This window comes from Schistocerca gregaria, chromosome 1, assembly GCF_023897955.1.
Source record: "Schistocerca gregaria isolate iqSchGreg1 chromosome 1, iqSchGreg1.2, whole genome shotgun sequence".
Classification (NCBI taxonomy): Eukaryota; Metazoa; Arthropoda; class Insecta; order Orthoptera; family Acrididae; genus Schistocerca; species Schistocerca gregaria.
Window position 1 is genome coordinate 1,040,297,503 of NC_064920.1, and position 19,089 is coordinate 1,040,316,591.

At 43.8% G+C, this 19,089-nt stretch overlaps 2 protein-coding genes across 2 annotated transcripts in view; one reads left to right on the forward strand and one right to left on the reverse strand.

Annotated features, from left to right (window-relative positions):
- LOC126279803 (solute carrier organic anion transporter family member 74D-like) overlaps positions 1-13,691 on the forward strand; it is a 104,787-nt gene extending 91,096 nt beyond the window's left edge. Inside the window, exons 10-11 of the mRNA XM_049979707.1 lie at positions 6,317-6,418; positions 13,157-13,691. Coding sequence (XP_049835664.1) covers positions 6,317-6,418; positions 13,157-13,287 — 233 coding nt within the window. The 3' untranslated portion in view covers positions 13,288-13,691. The remainder of the gene's footprint in view (positions 1-6,316; positions 6,419-13,156) is intronic.
- LOC126279819 (solute carrier organic anion transporter family member 74D-like) overlaps positions 13,660-19,089 on the reverse strand; it is a 98,421-nt gene continuing 92,991 nt past the window's right edge. Inside the window, exon 11 of the mRNA XM_049979708.1 lies at positions 13,660-17,567. Coding sequence (XP_049835665.1) covers positions 17,218-17,567 — 350 coding nt within the window. The 3' untranslated portion in view covers positions 13,660-17,217. The remainder of the gene's footprint in view (positions 17,568-19,089) is intronic.

Here is a 19,089-nt window from a genome sequence, read left to right on the forward strand (position 1 = left end):
GTAGGTTACATTAGGATTTTTCCTACCTTACAAATTTATAAGCATGAAATATTTAATTAATGATTTTATTAATAAATAACATTTTCACAACGTATAGTGGAAATTCGTTATGATATAATTCTGTTTTAAGTATGAGGCGATCGATCGATGTATCTGTTGATTTTTATCAAGTGCAGTCCGCCCCCGGTAGCTGAGTGGTCAGCGCGACAGAATGTCAGTCCGAAGGGCTGTGCTGTACAGTTGGTGCAGTGGATAGAATGCCGGCACGGTGACTGAGCGTGTTCGGCCAGAGGTTTAGCTGCCCTCTGTAATAAAAAAAAACTGAATTAATGGATCAACGACGAACTGAAACGGGTATCTTGCGACGTCCGCCCCGAGCGAATACAACGAACAAAAACGAACAAAATGAGATAAAAAAAAATAACGTGCCCGGGTTTGATTCCCGGCTGGGCCGGAGATTTTCTGCGCTCAGGGGCTGGATGTTGTGTTGTCCTAGACATCATCATTTTATCCCCATCGACGCGCAAGTCGCCGAAGTGGCGTCCAATCGAAAGACTTACACATGGCGAAGGGTCTACTCGACGGGAGGCTCTAGTCACACATGACATTTACATTTTGTCAAGTGATTACTGTAAATTCGCTTATAGAGTATTGTCCTTGATTATAATTCTGTTTTTAATCTGTCTTTCGTATTTGCGTGGTTGGTAATTTGATGATGTTATCCTTACTGTTTACGAATACGGACCTGAAGATGGCGTATGAGTCACCGAAACTGGTTGTCATATAATAAAATAACATCTAAATGACGGCTGCAGGTGTTTCATTTCATTACTCTACCAAAAGTCTGATTTTGTATCGCCAGTCTCATAGATTCAACACATCAAATCGAATAGTCGTTTGGTTACCACTTCTGCCAATGATTTTAGAAATTGCGATGAGTTGCAATCTGTACCTTCCGTCTTATTTCATCTCAAGTCTGCCAAAGCTCTTTCAAATTCTGGTTCTAACACTTGATCCGCTATATCTTCCACATCGATTCCAATTTCTTCTTCTATCACGTTCTCAGACAAGTATTCATCCCCTCACAGAGGTCTTCAATGTACTCTTTCCATGTATCCGCTCTCTGCTCTGCGTTTGACAGTAGAATTGTTTTGACTTCTCTATATGCTGAGTCATTCCTTCTGACAACCATTTCTTTTTCGATTTCTTCAAATTCATCCTGCAGCCTTATCCCCGTGGCTTCTTTGTACTTTTCATTTATTTAATTTCTGAGCAATTTATGTTGCCGTATTTCAGTGTTTTCCTAAACATTTTTGTACTTCCTCCTCTCGTCGATCAACTGAAATATTTTATCTGTTACCCAAGGTTTCTTCGCAGTTAGCTTCCTAGTATTTAGGTTTGTCTTTCCAACATTACATTTTTTAGAGATGTCCGGTTCTCTTCAATTGAACAGCGTACTGTGGTATTTGTTGACGCAGTATCCAAATCTTCAGCGAACGTTAAATGTGTCTCATCATTTCTCAGTACTTCTACATCCCATTTCTTTCCACCCCGGTCCTTCCGAACGACTGTCTTACATTTCAGTCTATTTTTCACCATTATTAAATTTTAATCTGATTCTACATATGATTCTGGATACACCTTACATTTCAATATGTGGTTTCACGATTACTGTTTGAACAAGATGTAATCCAGCTGGAATCTTCCCGGACCTCCCGGTGTTTTCTACTTATAGTTCGTCCTCTTGAAATGTTTGAACAGTTTATTTGCTACTACTAGCTGAAATTTATTGTACAACTTAATTAGTCTTTATCCTCTCAATCCTGCAGTGAGTGTGTCACTGAATCTGAAATTAACGACAGTAGTTATTCCAGGATACTTTAAAAAATCAACTTGTCCAATTCTTTTTTGTTCAAGAAAACGCTAACTTTTGTTTTGCTCCTTTATCTTTTTCTTGTTATTAGTATTACAATACTGGCCATTAAAATTGCTACACCGCGAAGATGACGTGCTACAGACGCGAAATTTAACCGACAGGAAGAAGGTACTGTGATATGCAAATGATTAGCTTGTCAGAGCATTCACACAAGGTTGGCGCCGGTGGCGTCACTTACAACCTGCTGACATGAGGAAAGTTTCCAACCGATTTCTCATACACAAAAAGCAGTTGACCGGAGTTGCCTGGTGAAATGTTGTTGTGTTGCCTCGTGTAAGGAGGAGAAATACGTACCATCACGTTTCCGACTTTGATAAACGTCGGATTGTACCCTGTCGCGATTGCGGTTTATCGTACTGCGAAATTTCTGCTCGCGTTTGTCGAGATCCAATGACTGTTAGCAGAATATGGAATCGGTAGGTTGCGTATCACTAGCAGTCGAGATGACAGGCATCTTATCCGCATGGCCGTAACGGATCGTGCAGCCACGTCTCGATCCATGAGTCAACAGATCGGGACGTTTGCAAGACAACCACCACCTGCACGAACAGTTCGATGACGTTTGGTGCAGCATGGACTATCTGCTCGGAGACCACGGCTGCGGTTACCCCTAACTCTGCATCACAGACAAGAGCGCCTGCGATGGTGTACTCAACGACGAAGCTGGGTGCACGAATGACAAAACGTCATTTTTTCTGATGAATCCAGGTTCTGCTTACAGAATCATGATGGTCGCATCCGTGTATGTCGACATCGCGGTGAACACACATTGGAAGCGTGTATTCGTCATCGTCATACTGGCGTATAACCCGGCGTGATGGTATGGGGTGCCATTGGTTACACGTCTCGGTCATCGGTTGTTCGCATTGACTACATTTTGAACAGTGGACGCTACATTTCAGATGTCTTCGAACTGTGGCTCTACCCTTCATTCGATCCCTGCGAAACCTTACATTTCAGCAGGATAATGCACGATCGCATGTTGCAGGTCCCGTACGGGCCTTTCTGGATACAGAAAATGTTCGACTGCTGCCCTGGCCAGAACATTCTCCAGATCTCTCACCAACTGGAAACGCCTGGTCAACGGTGGCCGAGCAACTGGCTCGTCACAATACGCCAGTCACTACTCTTGATGAACTGTGGTGTCGTGTTGAAGCTGTACATGTAACTGTACACGCCACCCAAGCTCTGTTTGACTCAATGCCCAGGCGTATCAAGGCCGTTATTACGGCCAGAGGTGGTTGTTATGGGTACTGATTTCTCAGGATCTATGCACCCAAATTGCGTGAAAATGTAATCACATGTCAGTTCTAGTATAATATATTTGTCAGATGAATACCCGTTTATCATCTGCATTACTTCTTGGCGTAGCAATTTTAATGGCCAGTAGTGTACTTTCTATTCCTGCGCACTGAAATAAACTTGGATTTTCATCCCATTCATCGACTTTTCGTAACTCAATATTAGAGCGCTCTCAGGTGCCTAGTCGCTGCTTCCTTTTGTCAGTATCACCAAATCGTAAGCAGAGGAGATCGTTTGTGTTGTGTAATTTATTTTTAACAACACGGTGTGTTGTACGTTCCAGAACCTTGGTGCACTACAGAAGCCTTTTGAGCACCCTTCCGTTATTTACCTCTCACTCTTGACGTTGTTGACAAGCTGAAACGGCATTAGCTCGTCAAAATAACGTTTAACTAAATTGTGTAAATTTCAGGGAAACTACAATTTCGGTAGAGCAATGAGAATATAACGCTACCAAGCGGCATCGAAGACCTCTCGTACCTCCATGCTTACCATTAATACATATCGGCCAAGCACCAGAGGGTTTGAAAAAAATTTTTGCTGCTTCTAAAGCCTCTACAGTGCTTTTATGCGGAGTGAACAAATATTGGTTGTTGTGAAGAAAGTCCTTTGAAGAAACATAGTGCATACATCTGTTTATTGACAGTTTTCCAGCATTTTTTCCTCGCTATACAGGAGTCCAATGGCGATATTTAGTAATTTTTATTCTATCCTTCTTTGCAGGTTTTGCTATTGGTATTATTTTGTCTTTCTTCCACTAGTTAGGAAAAGAACTATGATTCTAAACAAATGCTGTACACTATCGTTACATACTCTAAATCAAGTCGGAACATTCGAAGGAATATTTCCTGCTGATTTCGTTTTCGGCAGGGCTCTTAGTCGGATTCGTTCCTTTTATTATTTCAAGAATTTCTTGTTCCGTCATTTGATAGATTCTGTGTCTGTCGTCGTATTTGTTTAGAGTGCTCACTAAATGCTGTTTCCTCGTCTGATGGTGCAAATTAATCAAGCATGTAAGTGACTGTGTCTTCTTAGTACTGTTCCCTATTTCTTCCTCTGTTATCGCTTACTGAATCATGCTGCAGACTCAACCTTGCATTACTGTCGGTGGCAAATAAAATAGCAACGTCGTTCTTAATAGATAAAATTTTATCAAACTTTCCTAAATCAGATGATGTATTCTTTGCCATATAGAAGTAAACGCTAACGGAATAGAATCGTAAGCATACAGTTGCTTTTTCTGCCACCACAGTACACTAGGATGAATACTGGTTAACATTAATGCGTCTGCTCCTCTGTTGATAATTGTTGACAGCGGCGAGTTCCCTTTCGTATCCTGCACTGAGAGTTCGGCACTTCCGCATAATTCTGAGGTTTTATTTTGGTACAGTATGGCTCCCGAACAAAACCTAAATCTATATTGTTTTCTCGTACAAGGTGCAAAATACAATATGTTTCAGCGTGGGATCTTTACAGGATGATCTGAATGCACCAGATTTCTGGCATGATGACCTTTCTGTTTCCAAGGCACAACACAGTTGTAATTTCAGTTTGTTTTGATAGCTTTCATTCTGCAGTTTATCTTTTCTTCCTCCAGATTTAGGGCAAGTATGTCCTTTTCGAAGAGTTTTTCCACTGACAGGACAGTTTTAGAATGCGTAGTGGCTTTCAAGAGTCTTGTAAATTCTATAGGAGAGAGGAACTCGTCTTTCGCCCAGCACTCTTTGTAAATCTTCTGTAACAGCAGCCGATGTTTCTGACGGCACCGAAGCACATTCCGACATCACATTACTCAGTTCGTTCTTGTATCGATTGACCTTAGCCTGGAAGATTTTAGTTTCTAAAAGGTCAGTCTGTATTAGTTGTTATTCCTCACTTTGATACTTGTGTACAAGCGGGATGTCGTTTTTATCATTGTCTACTAACAGGCCCACATGCATTACCAGTGGGTCATGAAGCACACCCGTTGATTTATTTGCGTGCATTAGTATTATTGGGAATAGCTCTCACACTTCTGACGCATTCAACCCCTTCTGGGAGCAGTACTGTACTGCTTTCACCATGCGGAGAAACTTCTAGCTTTCCATCATCTATGAAGGTAGGTGAAGGTCATAGGTGCTCATTTCAAAGCGAGTCTCGTCATTGAAGACAATTCCCCTCCAGTCAATGAGATTCCAGGCGGAAGCCGTGTTTATCACGCCGTTTCAGTTATCGAAAACAGAGACAGAAAAAGCGGTCTTTGATAGAAGATATCAGGTTGTTCATTGCGTGATCAGATTTACTGTCCTTTAATGCACAGCTCAAAACTTGTATTATAGTGATTTAAAATGAATAGATGTAAAACTTAATGAATGGACAAAATAGTTCATCCTAGACGTACTGTGAGCGAAGCCACCAGCATAGACACACAGATTAACAATCAATTTTTGACACTAAAGCGACTCTGCAATACCACTGGGGAAAAGATTAAATAAAGGTGTGATATAACGCTCTTCTCCGGTCTTCTTTAGTCCACACTTCGTCTCTTAATCGGCGTGTGCAGTCTGTCATACGCAGCAACTGTCTGTCAGCTGTAAATCAGACATACAGAGTTTGTCACGCCCTCCGTCACTCGTAGCGTAACAAGGACGAATAGGCAGCCTACACGCACGTTATTTCGTGCTATCATCTAAACTCTCAGATTTGAAAATGGCAGTTCTTCCGAAATATACGCTCTTGTGTTCCCGCTCAGAGTTGCTGTCACACCAAATGTCTACTCTCAACTAAACGTCTCTCCATCTAACGAAAAATGTCTAACAGCAATAAACCGCAACACTTTTTGCACCCTTGACAGTCAACCACGAGTAAAACCTAGGAGGAACTCTTGAGATAAATCTCGACAGGATATTCACTCACTCACTCTCTCTCTCTCTCTCTCTCTCTGTCATATTCGAAGAGCATTGCTGACTCATACTCTTAAATTCGCTTAAAATTGATTCGTTGTTTATAAATCGATGTGCATGTGAATTCTTTTATATTCAAATATAGAAATATTCATTAACGATCTTGGATAAAAAAAAAACTGTGTCGTTGTTGCAGACTCTACATGCCTGGTATGGGGTAAGACGTGTTCGGGTACGGGCAATTGCTGGCTGTACAACGGAGAGACGCTGAGATACACGCTCAACTTCACGGCTGCAGGTAAGTCGCAGTCATTCACATAGTCAGCACAATGGCACTCTGCAACTGAGACGTAGCGCAGTTCGCTCAGGTGCAATATTTCCTAACGATATTGACACATACACTTTGAAAAAGTTGCAATTAAAGTATCGATAGCAGCCGTATTGCAAGGCACCGATTGTCCTTTACTGAATTTTCAATGTTTTGTATAGTAGAGAAGTACTAATCTAGAATGCAGGGCAAAATATGCGAATTATGCCAGTTTTGTATGAAATAAAAATCAGCAGTCAGGTTCTAATATTCCAAGTAAAAAGAAAAATAAGGGCCCTGATATACACTCCTGGAAATGGAAAAAAGAACACATTGACACCGGTGTGTCAGACCCACCATACTTGCTCCGGACACTGCGAGAGGGCTGTACAAGCAATGATCACACGCACGGTACAGCGGACACACCAGGAACCGCGGTGTTGGCCGTCGAATGGCGCTAGCTGCGCAGCATTTGTGCACCGCCGCCGTCAGTGTCAGCCAGTTTGCCGTGGCATACGGAGATGTATCGCAGTCTTTAACACTGGTAGCATGCCGCGACAGCGTGGACTTTGAGCGAGGGCGTATAGTGGGCATGCGGGAGGCCGGGTGGACGTACCGCCGAATTGCTCAACACATGGGGCGTGAGGTCTCCACAGTACATCGATGTTGTCGCCAGTGGTCGGCGGAAGGTGCACGTGCCCGTCGACCTGGGACCGGACCGCAGCGACGCACGGATGCACGCCAAGACCGTAGGATTCTACACAGTGCCGTATGGGACCGCACCGCCACTTCCCAGCAAATTAGGGACACTGTTGCTCCTGGGGTATCGGCGAGGACCATTCGCAACCGTCTCTATGAAGCTGGGCTACGGTCCCGCACACCGTTAGGCCGTCTTCCGCTCACGCCCCAACATCGTGCAGCCCGCCTCCTGTGGTGTCGCGACAGGCGTGAATGGAGGGACGAATGGAGACGTGTCGTCTTCAGCGATGAGAGTGGCTTCTGCCTTGGTGCCAATGATGGTCGTATGCGTGTTTGGCGCCGTGCAGGTGAGCGCCACAATCAGAACTGCATACGACCGAGGCACACAGGGCCAACACCCGGCATCATGGTGTGGGGAGCGATCTCCTACACTGGCCGTACACCTCTGGTGATCGTCAAGGGGACACTGAATGATGCACGGTACATCCAAACCGTCATCGAACCCATCGTTCTACCATTCCTAGACCGGCAAGGGAGCTTGCTATTCCAACAGGACAATGCACGTGCGCATGTATCCCGTGCCACCCAACGTGCTCTAGAAGGTGTAAGTCAACTACCCTGGCCAGGAAGATCTCCAGATCTGTCCCCCATTGAGCATGTTTGGGACTGGATGAAGCGTCGTCTCACGTGGTCTGCACGTCCAGCACGAACGCTGGTCCAACTGAGGCGCCAGGTGGAAATGGCATGGCAAGCCGTTCCACAGGACTACATCCAGCATCTCTACGATCGTCTCCATGGGAGAATAGCAGCCTGCATTGCTGCGAAAGGTGGATATACACTGTACTAGTGCCGACATTGTGCATGCTGTGTTGCCTGTGTCTATGTGCCTGTGGTTCTGTCAGTGTGATCATGTGATGTATCTGACCCCAGGAATGTGTCAATAAAGTTTCCCCTTCCTGGGACAATGAATTCACGGTGTTCTTATTTCAATTTCCAGGAGTGTAGATTTTATGCTGCAGCAATGCAAACATATTTACAATGAAACCTCGTGTCTGCTTGGGCTACGACTCTTACCACACATCGCCTAAAATTAATACTTTTAATGGTTTTAGCCAGAAGTTTAGTTTATTTGTCGAGTGAATGTGGTCCTGTCTTGAACAAGACGAGTTCTTTGTAGAGAAAATAAATTCTTGCCTGGTTGTTTAGCACTTTCCACAGTCATTTATTTCAGAGAACTTACAAATTTCGCTAAAAATAGAGATAGTTACATCTGATGAGTCGTCTCCTGCGCTTCTTGCGATCGAAAACTATGTAACACATTTTCCTAAAATCAAAAACTTTTGTGGGTACGTTTATATAAACTCACCAGAAGAACATATTGCAGAATAAATATTTTCATTTCACTAACTGCTTTCACACATGGAACTCGATTCTAAATACGTATTTTCTTTAATAGATGCTTACGAAGTCTAGCAATGTATCAGTCATATAATAAGTTCAGTTCACCTTGTCTTCATACTCCGAATTATTTAAACCGTATTCCAAAACAGAACGTAACAAACAACACTCAATTATTACTGCTTTCTAGTAACTGAATGTAATTCAAATACATACGAAATATCCACCAAATTTTCTTAGTTTACCCAAAAAAAGACTATGTAACCTGCTGTATGTGCCTGAAATATGGTAAGTTAGTTAGAGGCTACATGTGCATTTACTCTTTACTACTGCGCTGACCTGTCCAGTATACTACATAGAATTTACAAGCTCTTTAATTGTCATAAAATTTGTTGCAAATGTTTAATAGAGATATTTTCAAGTGCAGTTAATACAACTGTAACAAATACGAGTATTTTTGCTATTAAATACTTTTCTGCGCATCATCATACTTTCAAAGCCGGTACTTTATTATTTCTTGCCTTAGTAGTCTAAAAATCTATTGAGAAGTTGATGTGGATACCGAAACAATAGACATCGAAAAGAAATACCTGTTTATACTCTTGTTACTAATATGGAGGTTCCCTACAAATACCGAAGCACTGTAAAGATTCGACGATTCTTTTACTTATTTTCGGCCTGCATATTTTGCATGTGGAAGCATCATAAACAGCACTTTCAGACAAACAGTTATTATTATTACTGTTACTATTATCATTACTACTATTATTGTTGGTTATTAAGAAAAGTAAGTGTCTAAGTGTCTGGAACTTAGACGAAGAGCCTAGCAATTGTCAATTGGATTATTAGATGATTAAATGAGGCTACATTTTTCCCCTATATACTATATGATCAAAAGTTTCCGGACATCACCAAAAACATACGTTTCTCACATTAGGTGCATTGTGCTGCCACCTACTGCCAGGTACTCCATATCAGCGACCTCGGTAGTCATTAGACATCGTGAGAGAGCAGAATGGGGCGCTCCGCGGATTCACGGACTTGAAAAGTGATCATGTGATTGGGTGTCACTTGTGTCATACGTCTGTACGCGAGATTTCCACACTCCTAAATATCCCTAGGTCCAATGTTTCCGATGTGATGGTGAAGTGGAAACGTGAAGAGACACGTACAGCATAAAAACGTACAAGCCGACCTCGTCCGTTGACTGACAGAGACCGCCGACACCTGAAGAGAGTCGTAATGTGGAATAGCCAGACATCTATCCAGACCATCACTCAGGAATTCCAAACTGCATCACGATCCACTGCAAGTACTATGACACTTAGGCGGGAGGTGAGAAAACTTGGATTTCTCGGCCGAGCGACTGTTCATAAGCCACACATCACGCCGGTAAATGCCAAACTACGTCTCGCTTGGTGTAATGAGCGTAAACTTTGGACAATTGAACAGTGGAAAACGTTGTCTGGAGTGACAAATGACGGTGCACAATGTGGCGACCCGATGTCAGGGTGTGGATAAGGCGAATGCCCGGTGAACGCCATTGCCAGCGTGTGTAGTGCCAACAGCAAAATGCGGAGGCGGTGGTTTTATGGTGTGGTCGTGTTTTTCACGGAGGGTGCTTGCACTCCTTGTTTTTTTGCGTGGCACTATCACACCACAGGTCTACACTGATGTTTGAAGCACCTTGTTGCTTCCCACTGTTGAAGAGCAATTCGGGGATGGCGATTGCATGTTTCAACACGATCGAGTACCTGTTTATAATGCACGGGCTGTGGCGGAATGGTTACACGACAATAACATCCCTGTAATGGACTGGCCTGCACAGAGTCCTGACCTGAACCCTACTGAACACCTTTGGGATGTTTTGTAACGTCGACTTCATGTTAAGCCTCACCGACCGACATCGATACCTATCCCCAGTGCTGCACTCCATGAAGAATGGGCTGCCATTCTCCAAGCTGTCTTTAAAACTGTGAAAGGCTGCGTACTGCGAGATAGTGACGGCGAACACATATGAGCTGTAGATAGTTCTGTGTTTCCAGTCGAAAGTCACATTGCAGGATCGGAGAGGTGATTCCTAATACTGATTTAGTATCTACAATTTGGTGTTCAAAATTAGATTACTTAATCCGTGGAGCTCAGTATATACTTTGAATGGACACACACACACACACACACACACACACACACACACACACACACACACACACACACACATACACATGCAAGTACGCACTTCTGTGTGACACTGCAATTCCTTCTCTGGCTGGAAGTAAGTTGGACACAGGTGGTGTTTGCTTTCTCCTCATTGTGCCGCGTTGCTTTAATACTAAGCGTGGTACACCACATTAGAAAAAATGATAACTACTCACAACTTCTATATGCCACCGCGAACTGCATCAGCAGAAATATGCTACTATACCAGCTTACGGCTGATTCACGGCTCAACGAACAGAGAATAAATTAAACACTTCCATCGATGGATTATGCAGGGTGAACATTAATAAAACAGGCAAACTGCAGGAGCGGATTCCTCACTGGAAAAAAAGTCCTGTGAACATGTGACCGGAAATGCACCGTTGCCACAGCAGACAGAGCTGACGAATGACAGTTCCTCTGACAGCATGCCGTATTTTACTTGCATGCTGTGTGACTGACGCAGCATGCTGTAATTAGCAGGATGGTCCGGTATTCATGCTGGGAGCAAGCCGAGATGGTGTTTGCATATGGCCATGAAGATGAAACTGGTGGAGATCCAGCACTGCTGTAGCAAAACAAGTACCCTCGCAGACACCAAGCACATCACCCAACATTTCAAGCCCTCTCTGCGGCGTTTACATCATCATGGGTCCTTTCAGTCAGACGAACGTCCAACGAGGTGGCGGACTATGTGTACACCATATCTGGAGGACGATGTTCTACAGGGTACTGAGACGAAACCTAACACAAGCTCTAGTCAAGTGGCCCGCCAAAGTACGGTTATTTGTATCTTGCACGACAAACGCTACTATCCCTGTCACCTGCAATCCCGTGGAATATTTGTTGTGACATGGATGCTATGCGCCTCAATCCTTTGTTCCGGGACGATTTTTAGTTGTTGCAGCATACCGTCCATTTTGTGGAAAATATTCGTACAACTTTTTTCCTCCATTTCCAGTCAGCCATCCGTTCCTGCAATTTGTCGGTGTTACTATATATATATATGAAAAATCCACCTCGATTGCATGAACTACCTGGTGTTTACCTATGTTTGAGCATGGGTAACCACGCCTTCTTCAGAACAAATGTAAAACAGGTTGCCTAAACAGGTATAGACAAAGGCTAAAATCAACACCTATAGTGGCAAGACCCCATAAAAACTTTTTACAAATACACAGTACACATGTACCAAGCCAGTAATACTACTTATCTCAACCCTGTGTGTGCTGCCTCGCCCCAGCCAACGTACGATGGTCGCAGGTTCTCCGCCGGACTGAAGCACCGCAGGCTGATCACGCGCGCGGCTATCGAAATCACTGCGCATGCGCGCGGCCAGGAAACGCTCTTCTTATGCATGGGAGCGGGATAACAAAGTTAACACGGATCGGGACCTAACTTATTGCCAAAAGTTGTCGCACAAATAGGAAACTGAGCAAATGATAAAAGCGATGATGCGGGAATTAAGACACATTTAATAGCAACGCACGACAAACTTTGTGCATGGGTGGTAAATCAGTCACCGACTTATATGGAGGCCGAGGCCCTAGAATTAGGTAGAATTTACAACTAAACTGAAAAGATAGCTATGCTAAGGACATTATTGTTAACGGATAAAACCGGAATAATAATATCTGCAGCAAAAACAACGAGAGTCGCTAGACGCCATAATACTAAGCGACCGACCATGCCATAATCAGAAGACTTAAAAGATTTATAACATACCCTGGTTCCATAATCTTATAATTACATAGAAGCCAACGAAGATACATAAAATACCTCCTAAAAGCGCGCAGCAATAAGAAAATACAAATGGTGCTCTTCTTGGCTAACCAAACCCTTAATACAGTAGGACGGAAAACGTATGAAAATAGGGGGAGGGGGGGCCGTCGTTACCATCCGTGAACAATCAACATCGTGCGCTACTTACGATTGCTGACGTGCTGCAATGCTGAAGGTGCATAAATAACCGTAACCAAATACTGACCAAATACTGTTAGAAGTCGCATGGAACTAATGCCATTTCATTGTAAATGCACGAAGCGATCACACACCTATGAGAATTTTTTTGAAGCGAGGTGTTATTGTTTAATTATCGCCTTGGAGTTTGATTTGATAGTGCGATAACTAGTAGATGTCTTCTCTCAAACATAGGCTCCATCCTGTCAATGTTCAGTACATCGTGGAGATAAAATGAAACACTCTACTAGTTCATACCCAACAATACACTAAGCTCGAGAGGAAAGGAAATATTATCTCTCCATGAGTGCGGATTCGAGAAAACAGTTTTAGCCCTCGTACGTACAAGGAACTTAAATTATATTTGGGAAATTCCTGGGTGAAACAAGTCTAGAGGTATTTCCTACGTTGTACATTTTGGTCTAGCACAGAAGACAAATTTACGCTGATACTAACCTATTATTTCTTCGGCAGGTTTTGTAGCTATTGGGACGCTGTTTGATGCTGGTGTGTGGTACTTCGTGAAGGACCTGAAGATATTTGACGAGGAAGTGAAACCGAAAGAAGTGGAGGAGGTGCAAGAGAAGATCGTCGTGGAAGATTGACGCTTATACGACCCAGTGGGAGAAAATACCTGTCATCATTAGCGTCTGTAACCGTCACAGCTGAAGCAACGGGAAATTACGTTTATTTTGAGTCAAGAAGTGCTTGGCACACGGCAGAATTATCGAGTAATGAAATGCTTATGTTAAACGACTTTGCAAAGGACTCAGTCAACACATCAAAGGTTAAGTGCGACATCGCAAAATTCTTGTAATCTTACCATATAGAACACTGCTCGAGTAATTACTGCAGTAATCATATGTCCCCATAAGAGACACCCAACGGAACATTCAGAAACTAAAAAGAAAATGTTATTGTAAGGATAAAGAATACAATTTTGCAAGAGAAAGTCATTAAACGTTTTTATATGTAAGTCTGAAAAATAAAATTTTTATTAAAAGCACAATTACATTTCATCTCCAGAGATTTAAAATGTCACAGCTGTACACATCAGTCATCCACTATTTCTTTCTACAAACAAGGGACCAAATTATTCACATTTTCCCTGAGACCTTATGTAATAAATTGTTAGAAACAGGAACTCGTTGGAAAGATAACAGATTTTGGCATACAAACACGATAGTTTTAGCAGGGAAGACTTTCGATTCACTTGAATAATATTTCTATTCAGTGTTATTTTATCGCATCCAATGGATATTCGATACTGTCTGTGTGGCCTATTGTTCCAGCTAATCACAGTGGATAAGAAATAAATGTCTGAAAGTGAGTTGCGTGCTAGTCAACGAGAGGATGGAGACAGTGGTTGAGATCTTGATATTTACAGTCTCTAAAATTTTATGCAAAATAATTGTTCCCCGATCAAAACTGATGTGTATCTTAATAATGTCCAACAGTAGGAGTGATTCCCTTCAAGTAAAGTATTTTCATCTAATTTGCGTCTCCTTCTTCAAAAGTTAATCAAAAGTCGAATGTATTTCATTTTACAATCGGACTCTTCTCATAAACATACAAATATGAATATGAAAATGAATATCTCAACTATTGTGAATTGGATTCAGTTTGTATTGTCTTAGAAAATTCGTCCACTCATTGCATTATTTACTTCCTACCGTCTAGGCAGCTTCGTCCACTCAGTATATTGTTTATCTTGCACTGTCTTAGCAACTATGTTCACACACTATATTCCACAAATAATAATGTCACGATCGTGTGGGTGTAGTGCTCACCAAATATTCACACGTCTTTTAAATCATACCAATACTGTCGTAAATGATGTTTACTGTCTTATTCACTGCCGAGTATTTACAACTGTGGCAGCAAATGAATATTTCCCACTCTAATCCATCTCAGGGTATCAGTAATCTTGAATCACTCGTTACTGATGGCAATTATTTCAGTGAGGTCACTTTCAGTTGGCATAGTCTGGTAGGCTCGTACAGCTTCATAAGTCATATTAAGAGATATTACAGAGCATTGTTCCTTCCTTCCTTTATTTCGACTGGAATAACAGTATGTATCAGCAGTGTAGGTTCTTGGAAATTTCAGGGACCCTATGATGCCCTGTGGGCGTGTTCTTCTACATAGTTATAATCTTTTAATTAACGTAGATAGCTCGTTTTATGTTAGCCGCATATTTTTCTTCGCAGGCACACCATCCAGCTCCATCGCAATACTGTCGCGATGCTTCTACGAATATGAATGAATTCCAGTACTTTGGTCCTAATTAAGAGTATCAGTACTGGGTAAAATAAACAAGTGCTGCGAAACTTGCAACAAAGTATAGTGCTAGTTAACTTACAAGTCTGTCGATCAGTATGCTAGAGCTGCAACATTACGAATCAAAGAATGATTATTGCTTCATGATACATCTGTTAAATTATTTACTCGCTTCTGTTATAACTTCCTGTCCCTTTCCTTGAGTGCTGAATTGATGGAAACAGCAGCGGAAACCGAAAACTATGCTCTTCAGTTTTTTGTACAGTAATGTTACCTACAGGTTTGCTAACATATATTTTCATTCTAAATGGGTGCACTTTCGCTCGTGACATATTTTCAGATGTGACTAGATCTTGATCCTTCCCTCATCTCAACCACGTTGTGTCACTTGATTTTCATGAACAAGTCGGTGAGAACTGGAGTGAAGCGCAATGAGTACTGACACTGTCCCATTCATTATCTTCTGCCTCATTCCCAACCGAATTGTTTGTTCTGTTTTACATGCTTCTACATGACTGTATGAAGGACAGACCCAAAAACGTAATACAATGAGAAAAAAATGAGCGGCCGGTTTTCATTCAGAAAATTTTGTTTGAGTACAGTTTGTATTATTACTTACGGTACCGTTTAACGATGGGTGACTAGCTAGTAGTTAGAGTGTGAAAAATTTACAGTTAAAATCTAAAGGGTGCAACCATGAATTGAGATTATAGCACGTAAAACAGCACGCTTTACCCACTATGATTCTTCTACCTCAAGTTCGACGTTTATTCCAGCTTTACTCCTCAGTCTAGCTACAGGTATAGAGATGAAGAAGAAACCTACGCACTAGTCCCCAGTACGCCATCAAACTGTAAATCAAATAACCGGAAACGAAGATGCCTCACTTTGTGTAAACAGTCTTTTATTAATGCACGCGTGTGAAGCCAAACTATTTGATTGAGGTGTGGAGACTGGCATGTAGTGATGTCACGAGGGGCTGTCATAATAGTTTAATATTCACCCCGAAAACGTAAACTTTATAAATATTATGTTATTAGGGGCACTCAGTGAGTACTATCTAAGATTACGCACTGTTGGATATATTTTGCCAGTGGATTGTGTGTGTGTGTGAGAGAGAGAGAGAGTAGATGAACTGGGGGACAAGGACTGCCCTGCGTAGCGCCCTAGGTGATGTGGCATTACATCAGCCACGTAGGAAGACGGCCAGTGTTCGACCCCATAAGGCAGCATATACATACGGAGGGCTCTGACTGGCCAAAAACTCAAGGGAGTATTTTCCTACTGTGTTAAAGTAACAAAGCGAGAAGAGACAGCGGACGTGAGCGGCTTCGTGTCGGGTATAGAACCCGCTGATCACGGTACAACTTGCATTTTCAGTTAAATCGTTGCACTATTTAGAGTTTTTTAAATGTAACTGTCATTGTTTTGATACAGTACGCTAGTGTAAGACCGCTGTAATCTGCAATATGGCGCAGATGGATAATAAGTGATTGTGTAAACGTGTTTCGTAAAACTCTTCAAAAACCGTGCACTCTGTTATTCGACTACTAACTTCTGACAGACTTCACATCGTTATACACAATCAAAGCGATTCATCCTGATTCTATGTCTGGCGAATCAACGACCAGCACTTCCACTGTGCAGAGTGGACACCATCATCAGAGAGACACAGGTCAGTGTATTTCAGGTACCTACAGCGAGATGCGACGGACGTACGTATCTCCACTAGCAACCACGCCGAGTTACCAGTAGTTTCTGTGACTGGTCTTGCTAACGCACTGGGAGTGTTAAAACTTACGTAATTAACATTTTGTTTACGTGCTGGTACAGGTCCGGTAATGGTCCAGATGCGTCACACAGTACAGTAGAATTCCGCTAGAGGAGCCACCGCCACTACGCCGGCGGTCTGAGCCATTTTCTTTGCGCTCCTCTAGTGGCCTGTTACGGTACTGTGGCGGAAGTATTTCAGTCTGGACCAACACTGGCGACATCTGCCTGCATCTAAACAAAACAGTAACTACGTATTTTTAATTTTTCAAGGTGGTAATTAAAACTTTATGAGTGCTCCTCAGAGAAATAACAACACAGTAATGGGAAGTTGACACTTGAGAACACGATGGACTCAAATAGCACGACCTCCGATGAGTCTCTTCCCCTCTGAGGAACTCCAACACTCGGAGCCGCCTTTTCGGTATCTCGCTAGTTCCTGGCCAGCGGCGACCTTCCACAGTCGGACCGCTCCGGACGGCCAGCTAGAAGGCGGTGGTGGCGAGCCCGGGCTGGCCGTTGCCTCGCGCCATCAGGCTCTGCACGGCGCGCAGCTCCTCCACCTCGTCGTCGCCGTCGTCGTCGCCGTCGTCCTCGTCTTCGGCGCCGGTGGCGGCGCGGCGCCGCAGCTGCACCTCCGGGGCGTCGCGGCGCCGCCTGGGCAGGGGCGTGGCGCGCCGCCGCAGCAGCTTCTGGCGCTGGCTGGCGCTCAGCTCGCTGCCCCCGCCGCCCCCGCCAGACTCGGTCTCCTCCGCCTCCATGTCCGGGTAGATCCGCACTCGGCGCGCGAGCACGCACACCACTGCGTCCATCAACGAGGAGCACAGCAGCAGCACTGCAAACATCACCACAGCAATGCTTAACTACAACAACAGCGCTGTGTTCGCTACAGGGAAATGACTCCTCAAACATTTATATTACATACTGAATAAATTAAATCTATTTTCTGGAAATTCCTGTTTCAACACAGTGACTGACTGTGGCCATGGTGGTAAATGTTCGTACCACAACTGTTATGAATAAGCTGTTTTCTTCTGTAACCTCAATCCTAATGTTCTAACTGCGACCGGAACTATCGCGGCGTTGACGTGTCTTAAGCGCGGCAAGACCCACGGAGTGGCTCGCGGGCGACAACACAAACAGGAGAGGACGGACACGACCAACGAAGGACCAAACGAGCAACAACAAGCTCGAAACGACAGAGTCACAAGAAAACTTAACTAGACAACCACGTTCGCTCGTACACAGAGTAAACAAGTTGATACGCTGTCTAAGGCGAGGCGATATGTCCAGTGACGCACGCGAGATTAGACTGGCCCGGTGAGCTTTCTTTTTTCTTTATTGTTATTTCAACACCTTGTACAAAAGATGGGCTGGCAGCGGCTATATTACGCCACTCTTCGGCCACAGACAGTAAAAATAGATACAAGGAAGATACAGAAAAACAAAACATAATGGTGGACAAAAAAAACAGTAGACGCATGAGTAAAAAACACAGAGCCTTTTACAGGTGTAGTAAAAGAAAAAACGTCCAGCACTTGTACACGACCACTGATGACTGAAATGATACACGTGAACGATGGAGCGTTGGCGGTGAAACACTGAAGCACTAACACGACAGCACACACAAAGAAACGATGGCGGTGATCTCCGGCGCGCGAATGTTCACTTGACGTGTACGAGTTTGGGGACCTGCCAAAAGGGGAAAATGTGGGGGAGGAGGGAGAGGGGAGGGTATAGATGCCAGTGGCAGAGGAGTTGGGGGGGGGGGGGGAAGGAAAGAAGGTATGGGGGATCGGGGAAGGGGGGAGGAAGGGAGGAGGGAGAGAAAGGAGACAGGGTGCCCTAAGGAAAAAGCACAGGGTGTAGAATGGGAGGACCAAAGTTGGTAGGAGGGGTAGATGGAGGGGTGAGGGCATCATCAGGAAGGGGGAGTTGGTGGGCGAGGATATGGAGAGTGGAGAGATGGAGAGCAGGTGGGACGTGGGAATAGAGGCGCGGCAGTGGTTGGGGGAGGGAAAGGATGGGAGAGACAAGCGGGTGAGGGGGATCAAGTTTACGGGGGGTATAGAGGATGCGTATCCGTTCGAGGAAAAAGGAGGAGGTGAGGGAACAGAATAAGGTCATACTTGATCCGCCAGGGGGGAGGGGAGACAGATGCGATAAGCGAGGCGGAGCGCTTGGCATTCTAGGACTTGAAGGAATATGTAAAACCCGGTGAGCGAGAGGCAGGCGCTTAAATACATGATCGGGGACGCCGCTATTGGCCACTGGAATCACTTGTTCCATTGTGGCGCCCTCACACTAAATGTGGGCCAGGAGGCACACGCGGCCACGGTTTACGGCGCGATGGTGCA